Here is a 21,188-nt window from a genome sequence, read left to right on the forward strand (position 1 = left end):
AGCGACAACTACCCAAGAATTTGACCTATAGCAACTGGGCAGACTTTGAACAGTGAAAGAAATTGGACGATTGCTGTCGTGTTAAGTGGACACCAGTTCAATGATATGAACTTGGACAGAGAGTGAGAGACGTGTTTGGAGTTTTCGTTTTCTATCATTAGAATTGCCGGGTGGTCATTGTAACCCCTTTTTACTTAATTAGTCACCTCCCCTCTCACACTATTAAAAACAAGTCATGCCATTCCAAGAACATGAACAAATTATAGAAAAGCTCGCAGCATGACTGAATGTCTTTGTCTCCCCTCTCAACCAGAGTCTAACAGTTTACGCCCGCCCTGTTGCCACAGTGACTGTTGTCTTTCCATTCAGAAAATCCGTACAAGACAAAGACTGACACTGCACAGTGATATTTATTTTTTATCTGTAGCCTAGATCGGGGCAAAACTCTATACCGTCAGCAATAAACGACAAAAGTACACGCTGCAGCATATCTGTCGATATTTAGATCTTAGAAAATTTGCACAAACATTGACGAATTTGTGTGGAGCTCGTACACCCATGAGTCGCCTAAGCCGTATGCCGCAAAAACTGCATGTGTTTTTATTTTTCAGCAAAACCATTATGGCCTAAATACACGGGCGTCAAATGGGCCTGTGCAAAAGTTACGCTACAAGCCGTTTAATCTACAACGAACACGTCGGCAAATGAACAGAAGCGAATTAGCCTGGCGGTTCGGTATACGTGCACAGGAATAACTTCCGGTTCTCTTCCGGTCAAGCTGGTACACGTCTATAAACTACAATATATATCCGTCCGTGTGATCAAAATTTGAGAGTATTGTCGCATACTGTGATATCCAAAACATTGATATAAAACCACTCAGGCATAAAACTTATGCTGCTACAAATGATGATAATGATTAAATGATAAAAGGGTTCACGATGATTAGCGTCAAGTCTGTTTAGACTCTAGCCATGTCTTTAGCCCCGGTCTTAGATGTATGGTAATCGAGGTTCATGTCATTCATTTCGTGTCAATTAGATAGCCTTGCAATATATGTCCAGCCACAGTCACGTGTTATCTATTCCGCTCTCGGACTATGCGCCCATAGACGTGTGTATATATCACAGGCGCTCCTCAGCTGGGTAGTCTGCTAAGTAGATCGATTTTCGGATCGATCTATTGATCCCGTAGTCGATATGACGCCACAGCAACCTGAGTATTTAGGTGACAGTGGCGGGCATATCGACTACGGGATCAATAGATCGATCCGAAAATCGATCTGCTTAGCAGACTACCCAGCTAAGGAGCGCCTGTGGTATATATGCCTGATTTTCTCAGGCATATGTACACATGCACGTCTATGGGAGCATAGTCCGAGAGCGGAATAGATCACACGTGACTGTGGTCCAGCAGAATTGTTCAGAGTTCAGAATCCGCGACGGTCCTGTTGCTATCGTTGCAAATTCCATGGGTAACGGTAAACTTTGCAACAGTCATTGTCGCCTGTGGGCCGTGCCCAAGTTTTTTCTGCCGTGTTCGCTGTGTAGCGCCGGGCGGTGGTTGTGTAGCGCTGTACGGGCCGGCGCTGCGCTACACAGCCAACAAGGCAGAAAAAAGCCGGCGCACAGCCCTTCGGGTACAACTATTGCAGCTTCATGCAACTTTAACCGATCCGACCGTGAAAATCAAACACACAACTTCGTTAGACAGTCCTCCCTTGGGATTGCGCCGGGCTTCCGGCTTCTCAGAGGACGCTTTCTTCACCCCGGTCGCGGTCGTACCGTAAAAATTGTATTACGCCAACGATGCTATATTACGAGTGGTTATAAGTTCAGTTATTTAAACGTACCAGGTGGTGATATACCTAATTCTTAGTTATATGATATTGTATCATATGCCTAGCTACCGTTTAGAAATTGAGTTTCATTATTCTAAACGTTTCTTGAATACACAAATATTTATTTGCATCTCAAAAATAGGCGTTGTATGGTCCTCATCACATAATGAAAAGTCCACAGCACAACATGATGAATCCACATCACAATATAAAGAATGCCCATCACCATATAAAGAATGCTCATCATAATATAACGAACGTGTATCACAAATATAAAGAATGCGCGTCACAATATAAGGAATTGACATCACAATATGAGGAATACACATCACAATATGAGGAATACAGATTACAATATAACAAATGCCCGTCGCAAAATAAAAAATGCCAATTACAATTTTAAAAATGCCGATCACAACATAACAAATGCTCATTATAATATTACAAGTATCCATCACTATACAACAAATGTGCATCACTATGTAACAAATCCGCATCACGGCATAAAAAATGCGCATTACCATATAACAAGTACCCATCACTATATAACAAATGCACAACACTATATAACAAATGTGCATCATAATACAACAAATGTGCATCACTATGTATCAAGCCCGCATCACGGCATAAAAAATGCGCATTACCATATAACAAGTACCCATCACTATATAACAATTGCATATCACTATATAACAAATGCACATCACTATATAACAAATGCCCATCACTATATAACAAATGCCCATCACCATATAACAAATGCCCATCACTATATAACAAATGCCCATCACCATATAACAAATGTATATCACTGTATAACAAGTGCACATCACCATATAACGAATGCTCACCACCATATAACGAATGTGCATCACCATATAAAAAATGCGCATCACCATATGACAAATGTGCATCACTACATAACGAATGTGCATCACTATATAACAAATGCACATCACTATATAACAAGTGCACATCACCATATAACGAATGCTCGTCACCATATAACAAATGTGCATCACCATATAAAAAATGCGCATCACCATATAACAAATGTGCATCACTATATAACAAATGGGCATTACTATATCACGAATGTGCATCACTATATAACGAATGTGCATCACTATATAACAAATGCACATTAAATAACCATTTTACTTCAGTTAAGACAGCTACGGCTTTCCATACAAACATATGTAATATACAGTTATATATACAGTTATATATATATATATATATATATATATATATATATATATATATATATATATATATATATATATATATATATATATATATATATATGGAATCGCACACACTCACACTGAAGCGTGTAAGAGCATGGCAAAATTGGAACAAATGAAAAAAATGTTTAGCGTTCAGGAAAAGCCTAGAAATGATTAATATTAATAATTACTATTTGGCATGTCTGTCTCCAATGCACGAGATAAATTACAGACATTTCCTGCACTGTTAAACATCATTCATCACTTAAGTAGGTTCAGGTCAAATTCGTACTAGCTTTAACTCCGATGGTGAGATATATCAACAGTGTCACTAACTAAGCTGATTAATTAAATAAGCCCTTCACCTTTCGTCTTCGTATAGTTGTTTTGCCACGGAAACCTCCTCCCTAAAACAACCCATGCCATGTGTGGGTTGCAGTAACATTAACATGGTATGTTGGCTGGTGTGTTTTCTTGAGGTGCTGTGCGCATCGGGGATAGGTATTCGTATGATAAAAATAGTGTGTCGCATGGCTTTCACTGTCGAAAATTCAATATTTCTCCATAGGATTAACTGGCGGCCATGCTGAATTTCAAACATAGGCAAATTTTTACGTATCGTGTTACTCTGATCCCAAACTTTCAAGCGTGGCCCTTGATTTTATTCTTGATTACGTAAGAGAACAGTTTAAATTGTCCTAGGAAAGTTCGTAGAATTAAAAAAGCAGTTTCTTTTGGTGAACGTATTACCCTTATGCGAAATCTCCACAGTCCGAAAAGTATTAGGCAAAAAAAAAGATTTGTTTCAGGTCAGCGCGCTTATCAGGTCAGCGCGCTCATCATTTTAGGACCTGCGTGTCGTGTCTTTATTTTGGTTACAATACTCATCAGTACAGCTATTCTTGATATCCGTGTTTTGAATGTCCAAAAATGCTAAAAAGAAAATTGAAGTATTATGCAGCCAGTGATAAAAGACAATGACTGTTGCATCAATAGTGTCAAACCAGCATTGCTAGGAATTTAAAAAAATTAAAAAAAAGAAAATCGCATCATCGCATCAATTTTGCTGAATGTCGAGGACCAGAAGCAAAATTTTAATCTCTTTTTTGGAGTCTAATAACGCTTCCTTTGGACACAGGTAGAAACGTGTTAAAGCAGATTAAACACTTTGCTTGCCGTTTTTCCTGATTCGTCAGCCGTTTCCCTGTTGTTAAATTCGATTGTGTGAGTATAATCAACGATTCAGATTTCTTGCCTCCGTGACGGGAATTGTTCAGTTTTTTTTTTAAAGAATCGCTCCCCGCCTCATCGACAAGAACATCCCCAAGGCAACCGTGATGAAGAGAGTCGACGTCAATGTGATCAAGTCAGGATCTATCCAATGAATTGTTTAAAAGGGTCAGACTTGGAGGACAAGTCGTCGTAGGGTCAGTCACATAGCAGGAAAGGCCAAGAAAAATCCGAAATGTGTCCTGCGGCGAAGAATAAATTGGTTTTAGCAATTATTTATTGAACCGTCTGAGACTCGGGAAGATATTCCAACATAAACTGTAAGAGGCTTCGCCGTTTAATCATGAAATAAATTGAGTAAAATTTGTTTACTTCCTAAGTATTTTAATCCACAAAACTACGTTGGTTTTTCAATGTACTTGTTGCTTTTTAATTTCTTAAAAGAAATGAACGACGTGAACAAATGAAAAGCCCCTGTAATGACTACACTCGATGTTGGTCTAAAGTCTTTATTTAATGCATGAGTCTTTCGGACGACTTCGTCAAAGCTAGCAAAATTAATGAGAGAAAACAAAATTGATAATCGAAATTCTATTGTTTGGGCGAACAAGAACACTACAAATTTTCAGTACAAATCCCGTTTCAATTTTTTCCATTAATAATATCAACCCTTTCCGCTCCTTTGTACTTCTCTAATCGAAGGCCGAAGCAGTCAAAAGCATTGAAGCACATATGTAGGACAATCAACTTTCCATCACACATACAGGATCTCAGCCCGAGATAATCAGCAATCCTACAAGACCGTCTTCCCGGCTTTTTTTTTTCACCATCTTAAATTGCGTCTTTGCGTCAGCGTGCATTTAATATACTAGCTTAAGGAACGGAAGCTTTGTATACACTTACGTTCTACGCCACTCGCCTGTAAATATCCGACCACACAGGAGTGCTTGGGAAAAACATGTCGTACATTTCCATCTGATACACTGAACTTAGAGGGTGGGATTCAAAGCTTATGCTCACACTGTACTATTTGAACAACAATGATCATATTTCATATCTGATAAATATCACTATGATGAACAGCAGACACAGACACAGGTACCTGGAAGCAACAGTACCCTTAAGAAAACGCAATGTTCACGAATCTGAGATTGTTTATCTACATCTTGAAAGGTCAGCGTAGTAGATAGCTCCCAGCATCCCAATCTGATAACCTCCGGTACCCACGCAAGTTACAAAGATTGAAGCCTCACAGAAGAGTAATTTTACAAAATAAACCAGTGCTTAGAAATTCTGTAAAATTGCCCGTAAAATGATCATTTCGAAACGCCTGCCTCAACGCGATGAGATATCGATGCTAAGATACATCAATATGCGATGGTACTCTCACGTTCGGATGAATAAGTACAGGTGCTGTTTTAGTTTCTGATATGTTTTCAATGAAATTTACAAGGCAAGAAATTCAGATAAAATAAACGCCATCAAAGTTCAATTTTGTTCACAATGCAAGCCTTCGGTTGCTACTGCCTACTCACATTGTACTACAAAAAATTGAATTTATTTGAAAATTAGAGAAAAGCTAATGTTAAACTCAAATCTCCCTCATTCTCGTATCATAAAATTGTTTCAGCTGTTATTTTTCCTTGCTTAATTTCATCGGTAGCAGAAATGATTGACAAGTAACACGGACTGTCAAGTTTTCGACATGCTCCACCTGTTCAGTTCTATCAATGACTTCCGCCTAACTTAGTTGCCAGCGACGACAGACATAGTCAAGGTTCGTCCGTCAGCCAAGGGGAAATCAGGTCTGACATTGCTTCACAATGCACATCTCGATATTCTGTAAAGACACTGTTGATGGTGGTTTTGTTATCAAGCTGATATATTACATGGTTCGAAGACAGTCCATTTGGCACGGCGCCTGATAACCCCGACGTAAGAACGTTAAAAGCCGTGTACCAAATGTCAAATGCTCGCTCACGTCCTTAGGTACTGTTGTCAAACACGATGTCCAATTGTACCAAAGCACGCGATCATTTCCCGTGAGCTTTATACATTATTTTATCTATCTCTAAGCCAACTCTGTAATATTTCGGATCTTGCATTATACATGATTGCATTGAGTCTGCTTTCAGGTATCTTTAATCAAGATCAAACAGTAACAAAGAAACTTATACGTTTTGTTAATTTGTCTAGACCACGTTTTCAGAATTCTATCAGACTCCGGCATTTCAACTTTGGAGGGTGTTCTCTTTTTGATATGTCTGTTTGCACCAGGCATAAGGAATCATGTGGCCCATGTTGTGCAGGGTTATATGGTCTAACTTCTAATGATACTAAATTTGTCGATTCATTCTAGGCCTTTTCTTCCACCAGACACTTTGAAGGGAAGAGCTGGAGCGAAACGTTGAAGGGAAGTTGTCTAGATCCTCAACAAAATTGCATGTGACATTGGCAAATAACGTTATCCAACCTGAGCGAATGAGATACATTAATGCCTGAATTCGCTGAAATGCGAAATGCCCAACTTAAAGGACGATTACTCAAAGCTGAGGACAGGCAGTAGAATAACCGACTAGTCTTAAAGTAACAACGCCAAAATGAACGTCAGAATTAGTAGTGTGCTTAGAGTAAACGATAACAAAATGAATGCTAAATCACGATATCTAATACATATTTAGTTTGAAGCACGCAACTTCCAGGATTGAGAAATATGACGTTTGGAGACACATTGATAAGTTGACTGGATATGTTCTAATTCCTGGAAGGCTGTTATGTCGGGGATTGTCATGCTCTACATGATTACAAACCAAAACATCTTTTCTCGATGTTTATGTCAACTTTAAAAGGTTTTAATATTATCATAATTCTTCAATATCCAGTGGCTATGTGCAATGTCTTTGAAAACGACAATGCTTGTACGCGAATTTAAACCAAGAATTCTTTTGAGGTTTTTCAAAACTGTTCACTCTAAATATTGAACTTTACATCGATGGTTGTTTCTTTTATGCTTTCCTACTCGCATCTGATTAGGTATTTTTCATTAAAAACATTATTTAAGCTATTTTTAACCTTGCCGAGAATGCAATGCTAAAATAACTCGAAGAGATATGATTATGGATGACCAACAATTTGTGAATTTTTTTATATATCGCTATAAATTTTTATTACATCATTAGTGCAACAAATCACATCCAAACGGTCAAATAAATAATGAGTTGTGAACAGCTCCATTGACAATGCCTTTTTATCTTTGACCATAACACACCAATGTCAATTTTCGCGTGCGAGTCAATGCGTTTCAGCATTTTGGAGTGTCAAAACAAAAGTCGAAATTACAACTACTGATACATGTCCATGTTATTTCCGACCTCACACACTCAATGAATTGTTGAAGCAATACCATTCAGTGACGAGTATATCGCGATTTTTAGCCAGTTCACGACATATACACTCACGCGAGAGCCAGTGCGTATATATGGAGTGCACTGGTTTAAACTGAGTGATATAACCCTCGCCAGGATGGTTCAATTACTATCAAATTATGATAGAATATTGAAATTTTTGCGTGAAACGTTTAAACTCCATGTACTTCTGAACAGAGAGACGTAAATACGTTCCATCAGTAAGCGTGACGTATTTCTCCCGTGATGACCAGACTTCTCTTACGTGCAGAGACCTTGGGAACGGCAAAATGGCATTTCTACACGTCGTATTTTACGCGTAATATGTTTTTATATTTTCTTGATTTTTGTCTGTGAATTTAGGCATGCAAGCCTGTGAAGTGTCATTGTAACTTAGCAAACATCTTTGATGTTAGAATATTTGTAGAGTTTGCACCAGTACGAGAAGTATTCGCTATGATTGGCTGACATGAACAGAACGTTGTCGTCTTATAGTTCACTTTTATCTGGCACCGCGACAAGATTTCTTTAAACTTAAAAAATAACTGTATCAAAGAAAACCGGCCAATTTAATTCAAGGGTAGAATGAGGTATAAGAAAAGTTGTCATATAAAGAAATTAATTTTTTCTAGAAAAATACACGAATTTGGTGTGTTACCGAGACAAAATTGAGTAAAATCATCGGGAAGGCACAACGACATCACAAATAACTGCAAGTTATTTGAAAATTGAGCGCAGTTTTACTTTAATTATTGTACTTCAGTTTATTCATAAATTTTAGTAGATAAATAATCCCCTTCTCAGTAACCTTCTCGTATTTCCTGATCACGCATAAAGCAACATTGCAGAAAATTAATTCACATTCAGGGCCTCTTGGACAGGTTCCAACAGTGGTCTCTCCGCAATTGCCATGTCTCGACCAATCAAATCGCTGTATTTTCAACATCAATGTACTGGTATAATATAGTTATCAATGATATGTTTGGCATTAGAATGCCATGTTTTATTTCCATTGATGATGACGTTCGCCGAGGATGGAGTCATCCCTCCCCTTCTCCGCCTCCTCATAATAGGGACGATTATAATAATTTTAGGTATTATTTCTATGTGATCGATAGGAAACATTTTCATTTTTCCATTTGATCATCAAAACCATAAGCATATACGTTTTAAGATGAGGAATAGTGCCCGCTAGCTGAAAGAGTGTATTGTGTCAGACCAACCCTTATTCATCGTATTCAAATACCGTTGTCGGTTGCCACTATAAAATCGCGTGTCATTATACTATCTGTTCCATGCACGCCAGTCCTTTTAATCTAATGGTCAATGAAACCTTTGTGGCTGTCTCGTTTTCCTCCAATTAGCACCACTTACTTCGCGTTACAATAATGCCTGTGAAATAAAACCGTGTGACTTGAATGTGGATGAATGATTGGAAAATATATCGAAAAAAGTACACTATACCTGATGCATACCTATACAATAACACATAGTGTATGTGTGTTTTCGTCATGGAAGTAGTGTAATTCAAACAGGTGAATAATCCTCTTCCACTTGGAATTCAGAAACATAATTTTTCTGAAAAATCACTTTTCCCTTCCTTAGCATTCACATACAGTCTGTCAGACAGATCCAACTGCTGGAGTTTACATGTATGCAATGTATTGTAAATAACTTAAGATGCTGAACAAATTTGGCGTCCATTAAAGTGACCTTTTAGCGTCTCATTGTAGACTGTAATGGCCGTAGTTAAATTGCCGCGTGTTATCATTTAACTTTCCGTCCTCCCTCGCTACATGACTGTAGATTAGTGGTGTGACATATTTTCTAAAACATCTGTCTGCATGGTTTCTTAATTGAAAGCAGAAAAAGCGAACTCATGTATCTTACATGTAATGTATGGTTTGCGAGTAAGCAAATTATGGAACTGCAAGATAATAAGTGAAAACAAACCGCTTTTGCTGGAGAAACTAATTTGAATCATATTTGTATGTGTGAAAATAATCCTTCTCTGTGATCAAACGTTTGAAGTGTAATTCTTTATGAAATTTGAGTTGAGGATATTCTTAAAGACTTTAAATAAATCATGTCCTCGGAATTATAGTTAGGACCTTCTGTTTGGTTTGACTAAGTTCCAGAAACGTCTGCTCATCCTTAAGGAAAGTGTTTGATCGTCGTTTCTGTCAGGGTCAAAAGTGAAAATGTATGTGTTGCACCTATCCTTTCCCGCCAATTTTTACGTTAAATATCAAGGCTATACATTTTGTTATTGCTGCTGCTCGGTACATCGAGCGGTTCATGTAGCGAAAATTGCAATTAACGATAACAAATAGGCCATAAAGCCTTGCGCCCTCAAACGTCACGGGCCATAATGTAAAATAATAGCCTGTTGGCGAGAAATATAAATTAATCATTTGTTTTTGCATGTAAGGGGTGAACTTTGCTATCGTTTGTCACTGATTCACGGAGTCATCAATAAAACTGGCAAAAATTTCATAACTTGGTCACGATGGTCGTCTTAGCGCTACCGGCATATACAGTGATCAAGTGAGTAGTTATTTATCATTTTCTTCATATCCCACCAATCTATCACCTGACCTATGAACTTAGTTTAGCAGTTTACGATATAAATTTGAGTTCGTCGTTTCTGACGTGACATGTAATAGCAAAACTGCCTGTGCTCTCTTTTAGATCAAACCAAGATCCCTTAATCTGAAAGTGGCCACTAGTTATACCCTTTTACGGCGCACTACGATCGTCATAGAATATAACAATAGGTGCAAAAATATGTGACAGTGATATTTAAGTCAACAAATATGTGACAGTGATATTTAAGTCAACAGAGATTAAGCAGCTGGTACACCGTATTCATTTAACGTCTACTGTATAAAGACCAATTTGAACAATTTTGCTACAGTCTGCGCGATTTTCAACTCAATCAGCACTACCAGAATTCTTGTACAATCTAAAAAGCCGAATGGTTGAAGATAACAGACCGAAATAGTTCAATATTACAAGCATCCTGCTACTTAAAATTTTTGGACAAAGTTGGGTGTAGTCTGCCCATGGGCTTAATGGCACTTAACAGAAATATCGGCTGCAGGGATCTCACCTAATGACTAGATAGTCTAAAACAGTTTCGCGATTGTTTACGTTCAATCGATGTCTGACGCTACGAAGAGAATTGCTCAAATATATCTCCAAGTAATCTAGATAGTTATGTCGACCGACACTTTGCCATTTGTCACTTCGTCGGGTGTACGTATATTCATTGCTACTTCTCTCTGTTTTGACAGCAACGTGTACCATCCAATTTGAGTACTTTTGAAATCACGGGCTATTTTGCACACAACTGGTAAGAATGTTATGTAACTATATAACACCTTTAATATCAATGGTTCCCAGTTTGTCAACGTCATGTTGTTTAACACGTTCTGTATTTACCTTTTCACGTTATGATGGACACCGTGTAACTCAATAGCTCCTTGTACCAAGGTCAGTGTATTAGTGATACCCGTTCTCTTTACTATAGACAGTTCCTATATCATCCATTTCTGTATTATGGGACTTATATCGACCATGTCCCATCTCACGAAATTTTTATCAAGTCCCTGAGCGAATGGGAGTGGGCACGTCGCCATTTCCAAATATCACTACCGTAATCTATTCATATTCCAGTACGGATTGTGTACCTACTACGCCCATTTTCTGCCCTCTGGGTGTCACGTATCAGCCCATTTTTCGAGCCTCTTGACACAGAACATTCCATTCCGTGGTTCGAACGTCACGTGTTCGCCAACTTTATGAGTATACCATCAATTATTGACTCTTCTGTGTTTCAGTCATTTCGCGGCACTACGTAGGCAGAATTTACTTAATCACCGCTTAGTAAGCTTACCTCTTAAACCTCCACTCCCAAACCCTTTCCTGTGCTGCCTCATCCACGTAGATTCGTCGACAAAGAAGTAGAACAGTCGTCTAGGCAAAAAACCGTCATTTATCTAAACGCTTGATGTTCATTAAATACAACTGATAAAACAATCTAAGAGCAATCTTATCTTGGTGATTTTGGCGGGAATGCATTCCCCACACGTTTTGTACTGGGACATGCCTGACATGGCAAGCAGAAGTCGATTATCTGTTTTAAGACATGGGTAATGTGCACTCAAATGTGTACCTATTACGCCGTTAAAATGAAAACAGCGTTCAATCTTCAACTAGACCCAATTCAGCATGGCGCGTACCGCACTTATATTTCAGCCTTGAATAGGCGCAGTCAAGCTTTCGGCTGAAGTGATTTGCAAAGTGCTGATTCATTAACTATTTGCTCCAAATGTGATCACGCAAAGCCCCAAAAGTACGATTGCGCTGACTTTATTGGCAAATTAACGATCTTCGGTTGGAGTCAAACCGACGATTGCAGGTAAAAACCGATAACCACAGCACGAGGAATGGGATCAAATACCAACAAAACAGTTGCCTATCACGACGTTTTGTAAATTATGTTAGTTCTAACTATTACCAATTTAAACGTAAATCTCATCAGTCGATATTCTGTGATTATTAATCAACAAGAAGGGCTCTTACTCTATAACCATTAAACCAAATGAAATGAATTGGTCATCCAGTCTGACCAAACAGATTATTTTTTCGCTGCCCCTCATTCTGCCCACTCTGCCAATTGTTGACATTTTCCTTCTCTTCCAGCCTCTTTACCTATCCCTCTTTCCCTCGCTCTGCCCCTCCTCTACATTTAATGCCATAAGCTCGCTAGCGCATTCACTTTATGAGAAAATTTCACCTCGCGATCTCTACCGAATGAAAAAAACGCCGCCTAGAACTACTCGATATCAAATGGTAAGTCATTACACCAAACAGAACGCGACATGTGCCCCATTACGCACAAGACATCGTTAATGATTGAATTGGCCTGTTTCACAGTCGACGTCACGTGACCTTTGCTTGCATGTCAAAACTGCCACACAGCATCTAGGTATTGAGTTCCAGGCGTTTGGCGAAATAATACCAGCGTGCACACATGCGAGCGTAAGACGAGTAAATTGTACCCTGCGTTTTTCATCAACTTATTCAATCATGTGTGCAGAAATAAATTACTTCGAGTTTCCTGTTCTGTATTTTGCTCGTATTGCAATTTTCAATGCCATGACGTTTGTGCCATTGATTGTTTCAAAGAATCTTACAAGAATTTTGTAAGTTCAAACTTCCTCTCTGTTCCCTTTATTTTGTTTTAGATCTCTCAAGCGTAGTTTGGCTCTGAGTGTAAATTACGCTTTCTTGTTCTACTCCCACAGTCATGTCGCAATGCTTGGCGTTCAATGCCCAACGTTCAATACACTCCGAGCGTGTGTGTATGTGAACAGTCAACTATCATTGTTGACGTTGGAATTGTAGTCCAGCCTATTGAATTCAGTCATTTTGTTGATAATAATGTTGCACATTGCACACGATGCATGGGTTAAAATTCTATATCTCAATATACAACAAACTTCATGAAATAGAAGGCGAACATGAGTTTGTTAATATCATAAAAATATGATCAAAAGTTCTATATTAATATCATAAAAATATGATCAAAAGTTCTCTATATAACTTGATCATATATAATATATATATATATATATATATATATATATATATATATATATATATATATATATATATATATATATCTATATATATATATGGTTACTGTCTCTGTAACTAAGAAGAAGGCGATGTTACAATGTCAGAGAAAATAAAGAAAACAAACACAATGTTAACACTATACAAGTATTATTTTTCCAAAAGAAACCAAACAAAAATTGAGCTAATGTTAATACACTTGTGCTTTTGTTTGTGTTTGTGTTTTCCCTGGCTGGCTATTAGGCTTTTCAAAAATCCAAGGACGGCAAACAAAGATGTTTAAAGTGTTTTACATTTTGCGCAATGTTTGTACAATAATAGTATTACCATTTCCAACTCTGTCTCCAACTATGGGTATAGTCGGAATTTCGGCGGTTGACAAATATCATCTACAAGGCTGTCTTTCATGTTCACTGAATCACTTGATATCGAATTCGACGATGTAAAGACTTGCTAGCCTTTATTGCAGAGAGCGATTTTGTTTGTATGGCAAAAGGTATTAGATGCTATGCGGAAATGTTAATTGGCACTTCCTCTACATTAGATGCGGAATTTATCGACATTGAAAACCCAAAATGCCAAGTTTCTTTTAAAAAGGGGCAACCTACGCTAATTCACGTAAATGGCTGCATCTGCTGATTTTATTCGTCAGCAAAGAAGTTGTTATATGAATTGCATATATAATTTCTAAGATGGGACAAGTGTCAGCATATTGCTCTCAGCGATGAATTGCCACTTATATAGTCGATGGTTAAGAGGTAAAAGTTCAGCCTCGTCAACATCCGCACATATCGCAGAGTATGCATGACCTACTCATTTTAGCATCCAAGGCGTCGAACATAAAGAAGTCAGGACGCATACGCAGGGTGTTCTTCACACGGCGAATCAGTGTGATCCTAATCTCGTCAAACCTGACTATGAACCGTGGGATCTAGCGAGACAGGCGGCAACTGCATCCACAGTGAGTGTTTGTACTGCGGCCGGGAAAGGTACGAAGTGAAGAGAATCTCGCGGCAGAGCTATTCAACGACAATCATTGACCGTCAATGACAACAGTTTGCGGGTAAAGTACGCCGTTACTATCTCGTATAGGTGTCAAATACGTCAATTTTGTCCATCGTTTTTTCATCTCCCTCGATGGTAATCAGGATAAACTTTTAATAGGCCCTTTATGACAATTTGAGAGATCGTTTTCAGAGAAATTCCGTTCATTTTTAGAGGGAAGCACGGTGAGCACCTGGCGGTGGGTATTTTGCTTATGATCGCATACTTGCGAAATGTCTGCTTTCAGTTGGCTTTGGGAGTGAAGGCCTAACAGCGTTTAACAAGTCAGTATGTTTCGTCTGTCTCTCCGATTTCTCTACCGTGTTCAACTCGAATGCCCATTTCAGTGACGTTTACACAGCGGTTTCAATGAAGTGTAAATTGACAGCATCAAATGATCTTTTTGAATTCAGCGGATCATCAATTTCAGTCATAGAACAGACGGCAATTACCCGAGCCTCGTCTAGTATGGGGAACGTTGTCGGATTTTCTGCCGTCTCGAAATGTTTACTCTTTATACAGTCAAATGGGATCAAAATCGTGGCGTTCAGTTAATTTCCTTAAATAAACCAATTTTAATTCACTGTAAGAAGAGATCTCCTGATTTATCGAGCAAAAATTAATGTTTACTCGGAAAGTGGACGCGCAAATATTATTTTTAATCCGCGGCTTGCAGTCGTTCTCTGACGAGATGTCGATCCATTGGAGTCAGAAATGTGTGATTTAACACACACGGCGTACAAAAGGTCTCGCCGTCAGTCGATATGATGCAGAAGTGATATTCAGATGGAATAACTTCGAACCCAAAACGAGGATTTGAGATCCCGTATAATAGCAATGTGGATGTCATTGGTTATTAAAGTCAATAACCAAACAATCAAATATATACACTGCAAATATCACACATCTTTTGCCAATGATACTGATCGAATCATTAGTCTTGCAAGACGTGTTCCCTGAACGTAAGGCAACATGGATCAATGTATCCATAAGTCAACTCTGCTCGGCCTGTCATAGTATTAAAATGAAAGCTCTTGTGTAGCCGACGTGGCCGATGGATTTCGTCTTTGATCAGAATTCGAAGGGGAAGAGCGCATTACACAGAAATCTGCTTGATCCAGTTTGCCATGGCAACATAAATCTTAAGTTAGCGGGAAGTCTTAGGCATTGTGTGTTCAAAGAAAATATCCAATGCAACGTTTGAACATGTATTGCTTGTTTTGTTGGTAAACGAACGTACACAATAACAATGTCTGAAAGTTTACCTGCGCTGACGCCCTCTCCTGTTCAGCAAGATACCAGCGGTCGTTAAATATCACGCCTTTTAGTATCGGTACGGCCACGATAACAGGTTTTTGCACGGTATGATTTGAGCGTATTGCCGCCGTTAGAGATCGTAATTCGATGAAAACGCATGCGAGAACAGCAGCTTACTTTCTCTATTTTGTGATGTTTAAGGCAAGGAACTGAAAGAACACAGACGGTGGCGGGTTTTTGCCATGTCTTTGTTTTATGAGAACTCAAATGTGCAGATATTTGTTAAATGGTTTAACCAAAAGTGCCAAAGTTTCGTAAAATTGGCGGCAGATTGATTTAGAAGCTCGTTTAGCATCTATACGCGCTATAGGTGGTACATATGAGTTGCCATAGCGACTGCTAGAGGACGAATAATGGTTAGATTTACCTTGACTAAGTCTGTTTTAACGAGAAGGATTTTAAAATGGGATAATAACATATAAGAGTTCCCGTGGGGATAAACGAAAATGGCCAGAAAAACCTGATTGAAAATATTTCTCTTTTTTTGTCAAACCAGATTTGCTTTCAACTTTGTCCTCATGCGTTAAAACTACGGAAACACAAGAATGCGGTAAGCCAGGATTACTATATGGCGCGTGCCAGTCAGCAAACTTCAAATTGATACAACTGCAAGCGAGGCTATTGTTATACAACCCGGTGTTTTTCCCCTTGCCTTTTATTGGTCAAATGGGAGAACAACAAGTACTACCTACAAGACGTATGCTGATTTATTCCTTTGCGAGACGTGTAGTTTCCGTCCATTATGCATAAAACAATCTTGGGGTGAAGTCTTGAACGTGATGGGACTACAATTAATATCGTGCAAAACACACACTGTGGCAGAGGATATGCACGTCAGAATTAGCAACGGGGGATTGCTAATGACAAATCAACGCGTACCGGGCTCTTAAAATCTCGTCTAGTTTCGCAAAAGTTGACTGGGTGAAAGTTTTAACGTATTGAGGGACTCCCCCACCCACGACAGATATTTAGTTCAGAGCCATGTATTGGATTTTATCACTGATGACCTAAGAAATTGACCGGGTAAACATATGTTCAGGGAGAGAACGTTTCATTTTGGTCTCTTCGTTCGGTATTACAGATAGTCAGTAATCTTTCTTCAAGGCCGAGTGGAATTCAAATGGCAACAACTACAACTCTGAACTTAAGCTTACACTCATTGCTCTTTTTCGCCATATTGGTTGTGACTTCATTTGGTAAGTACGGTATTCAGAAATTAATTTAAAGAGTAGTCCCTTCCGGCCTTTTTTTATCGTTAGTTGGATTTTCAAAACAAAGGCTAAAGGTTTTGGGTCATTGCGAAAGAGTGCTTTGGTTGATGAGCTCGTGATGGCTACTATTCATCATCTCGTTTAATGGCCTTGGTAGCTGCCGCCAAAGTTCAACATGATGAAATCGTCATTCTTTCTTACTCCTCCTGCTGATCGGCATGTACGTCACTCTTTAAACTTCAGAGTAACACCTGTAGAAAGAAATGACAAACAAACAAATTCGACTCTTTTTTCCACCATGACCCTATAAACTTATAGCCGTGATATATGATTCGCCGCTGTTTTTTAATACGATCATCAAATGGCAGTAAAAAGCTAGACGTTGCTTAGGGCTGAAAAATGGATGTGCTGCGGTGCATGCCGTCTTAAATTACCTTGAATAGGCCCAAGATTTTCAACTATACTTACATTCATTCATGATTTGTGAGTTTTGTCTCAGCGCCAGAGTTATTTTCTGTTTTAGATCGATTTGTGACGAACACCCAACAATTTCACATTGACGAAAGAACGGAAGGACTTCCATTAATTCCCGGCACGGGGACGGCAATTTACGCACATGCGCAGCAGGATGCGCTGTTATTTCTCATGACACCTTAATGCAGAATGATTGAAGAATTGTTTTCCTACACTGAGTGTGATGTTTTCCCAGCTTATTTCATAACCTCTTACAAGCTTTCTGTAAAAAAGAATAGTCGGGGTCACTTTGCTCATAAAATAACAAAACATCGTTGTGTTTTGCATATATATTGCTGCGGCCTTCACAAGACTCGCGTTGACGCTATCTCGATATTGCTGACTCGTTTCATTATCAACTTTGACGGACAACTGTGTCTCTTAGGACCTGTAGGTGTTTAATAATAAGTTCGTCCTCTGCATTCCGTATCAGATTTAGCATAAATGGGGTCACAAATAAGGGTTAATGCTTAAACTTGCGCAAGCGTTCCCTTCCTGCTGTTGTCAAGGTAACCGGACTATAGAATGATGTGTTAAAAGAGAAATACACACAAATATTTTAAAACTCAAACAGAACTACATTAAGAACTCTTGACACAGAATTTCAAAACACCCGATAGATCATATTTATTCGTGCCGTTGTTCACAACAACAATTGGGCGTGGAAACCTTGGCAGGAAAATACCCTTAGAAATTCATCCACAAAACACGATATTTTAATGGAACTACGTCACTATTCATTGAAATATTACGTCATATTCACAGGTCAAGATGATTGTGGCGTATGTGAAAATGGTGGCACGTGTGTGTGGTACCTACAAACTTGCACGTGTACGGCGGATTACACGGGACATCACTGTGAGACCTTAATAGGTAGGTCGGATACACAGGTGAATGCCTATAGGGGGAAATAATCAGTACTGATGAAATGTAAAATAGACTGAACATGCTGACTTCATTCAAATTAATTCTATGCAAATTACACCTCGTTATGTCTGATCACAGAGGAAAAACGAGGGTGTATATCCAAACATTGTGACACTCGGAAAATCTCACCTGAAGGAAATTTCAATGATATTGAAATGATGTCGATTAATAAAACACCATTTCAAGTCATGAATCAAGGCTATGTGACAATCTATTCAATGCCGCTTTTGTAATCGACTATGGAACATTTTCGCTCCACATGATAGAAATGTGGAAGTTGTTAACAATTTAAAGACAGAATGAGTTTGAAAGTTATCAGAAGTTAGTAAAGTCGATTGCTTCTCTGAAACTAATGTTCGTAAAGTAACATGGTAATTCAGTCTTTGATAAAGAAACTTTCAGTTAACGTTGAACAAATTCAGCGTCACTTTTGGAGAAATACAAGTACAAATCTATCCTTTCGCCGTTAGTACTGATACAGTCAGTCATCGGATATGCCACGCTATGTATGAAGAATCTATCAAGGGTTTTAGGCGAGTGAGATGTTAGCGTGTCATCATAATTGAGTGAATAGTTGCAGAGTAGTTTTCCGTTACTGCAAATAAGATATTTTGCAGAAATGCCATCGTCGATATTTGTCTTTGTTATTTATGAACTCTTTATTTGACGGAAATTGAAAACAAATTCACTTTTTTCTGACTTCTGGGACGACAATCACTCATATGTCAGCGAGGTCATATATGGGGACATCCAAAAAACACGGTGCGTGTCCTGAATCTCTTCGATCCTTGCGTTTTGATGATTCAGCTGAACAAAATAAGAAGTGAAAAATATGATCGTCTTGAGGAGAAACTGAAGGACTAGCCGTCTAGCGGAAAGATCTTATATTGATACAGTTGTTGCTTCGTGGAGATGAGATGTGTCAAAGGAGTAAGAAATAAATTCTCTTTGTGACACTGTGTCTCAGAGCTGATGTGAATTCAAAGAGAAAAACCTATGGCCGACATATGATTAAACAGTACAATAATGGAAATCAATTTCTGTATGTATTTCATTCTGTTAAGTTGACAAATATTCTGACAAGGCTCGTTTCTTCGTAATTAGTGTTCCAGGAAATATAGTAATAAATAACTTTTATGTGTAATCGTCTTTTTTTTAAGTTGAATTATCACTTTAAATTGATTTTCTCATGAGGTGATCACTCGTCAAATTACGATGCAAGCAATACAGTGCGTACCTATACATGATATGTCGTCCAAATTTACAGTGTACTTTTGAATCGAATGTTACCAAACGGTTCAGCTTCATTTATAAGAACTTATGCTGCCTTGACATCATCATTTAACATGACTCTTGGAATCAACTTTGTTTACATGAATAGATAGATCTTATAAAACTTGGGTATTCATTGAAAACACTTGAAATAAAATGACGAGGTCAAGATGTCCTCTCGGTTCGAACATCATTAAATAGCGAACGACGTTTAAAGGCGTTTGTCTGTCGAGCAAGCCGTATCGATGAGAAACAGAAAGTATTTAGGAACGCCTGACAGGGAGTATCGAGTTCCTATTTATCGAGATGTATCGATCGGGAAAGGGTGTATCGATGGCTTGAAAGTTCCTTAGCGGAGAACTGATGCGGATATTTCAGTGAGCATTGACGTACACAGAATAAAATACAGTGTCACTCTTCCGTGGCAAGCATCACGTAACACCTATCATGGAAAAAGACGGGTCTTAAAGTGGCGTGATGAGAGAAAATTACAACGGCAGAGTGGCTTCAATCAACTGGCATGGAGCACATCACACTAGCACGGTGATTGTTCTGTTTCTCAGAGCCAGTCCGTGACCCGAGCATTACGCTTCGGGCTACACTTAACTCATTCTTCGTCGGTCATTTCCGCTGAAAAATATATCACAAAATATCTGTTGAAAGTGTTCTTATATCTACCGTATGTAGAGGTTATATTTTGAGGTCAGCAGAATTATTGTGTCCTTCCTGCTACTGTATCCGATTAATAATATTTACGACAATATTCAGGTGGAATTTGTAAAAAATACCAAAGTTTTGTTTGCGCAAATTGAGTGCGATGTGATACATACATACATACATACATACATACATACATACATACATACATACATACATACATACATACATACATACATACATACATACATACATACATACATACATACATACATACATACATACATACATACATTGATTTACTCTCAAAAACAAGATCAATAGTGTACGGTCACGCCAAAGTGTACTTTATTTATGTGTTATGTTGCAAACAAGATTTAGATGAGTTCTTTTAGCTAGCTTCTGAGTAACGAGATACTGCACATTTTCCACGTGGACAGAGTGGCGACACTTCAGATTCACCCAAATCCAGAAATCCTCACAACTACTCGCGTTTCCATTCGCTCAAGTCAAACCACAAAGAAATAAGTGTTGACTTGCGAGACGATTTGGTCCAAGGATTAGCTGAACTAGCGTCCCCCATATGTCACACTCGGTTACGAATCATCATCGCAAGCTTAATCTACTAAAACACTTCCTTCCACGATTTTATGAGCTACTGATAGTAGGTGATTGAAGGCGGGAGAGTGAAAATGAACTTTGACTGAAACAGGCTTGTGTGAACAACACGGAAGAGAGTGAAAATGTAATTATTACGCCAATGGGACTTTTGGATATTGATGACGTCAAGTGGTCATGATTGGAAACAAAAACAAGAGTTTGAAAAACAACATCACTGACAAAACCTTAATCAAACATTGGAAGCAGCAGTGAAAGCGACAATAACAACTGACAACAA

The 21,188-nt window shown here is 38.5% G+C and overlaps 1 protein-coding gene across 8 annotated transcripts in view; it reads left to right on the forward strand.

Moving 5' to 3' along the window:
* The window catches only part of LOC139135966 (delta-like protein C), a 52,033-nt gene that overhangs the window by 16,820 nt on the left and 14,025 nt on the right, over window positions 1-21,188 (forward strand). For 2 of the 8 annotated variants that reach the window (XM_070703759.1, XM_070703764.1), the window contains exons 2-3: window positions 16,792-16,906; window positions 18,200-18,307. In XM_070703759.1, the coding sequence (XP_070559860.1) occupies window positions 16,831-16,906; window positions 18,200-18,307 (184 nt within the window). In that variant the 5' untranslated portion in view covers window positions 16,792-16,830. Of the gene's footprint in view, window positions 1-14,075; window positions 14,418-16,206; window positions 16,261-16,791; window positions 16,907-18,199; window positions 18,308-21,188 lie in introns of those variants that run through there. The other 6 variants (XM_070703760.1, XM_070703765.1, XM_070703761.1 and 3 more) reach the window with 6 other exon arrangements.

This window comes from Ptychodera flava, chromosome 6 (assembly GCF_041260155.1).
Source record: "Ptychodera flava strain L36383 chromosome 6, AS_Pfla_20210202, whole genome shotgun sequence".
Lineage (NCBI taxonomy): Eukaryota > Metazoa > Hemichordata > Enteropneusta > Ptychoderidae > Ptychodera > Ptychodera flava.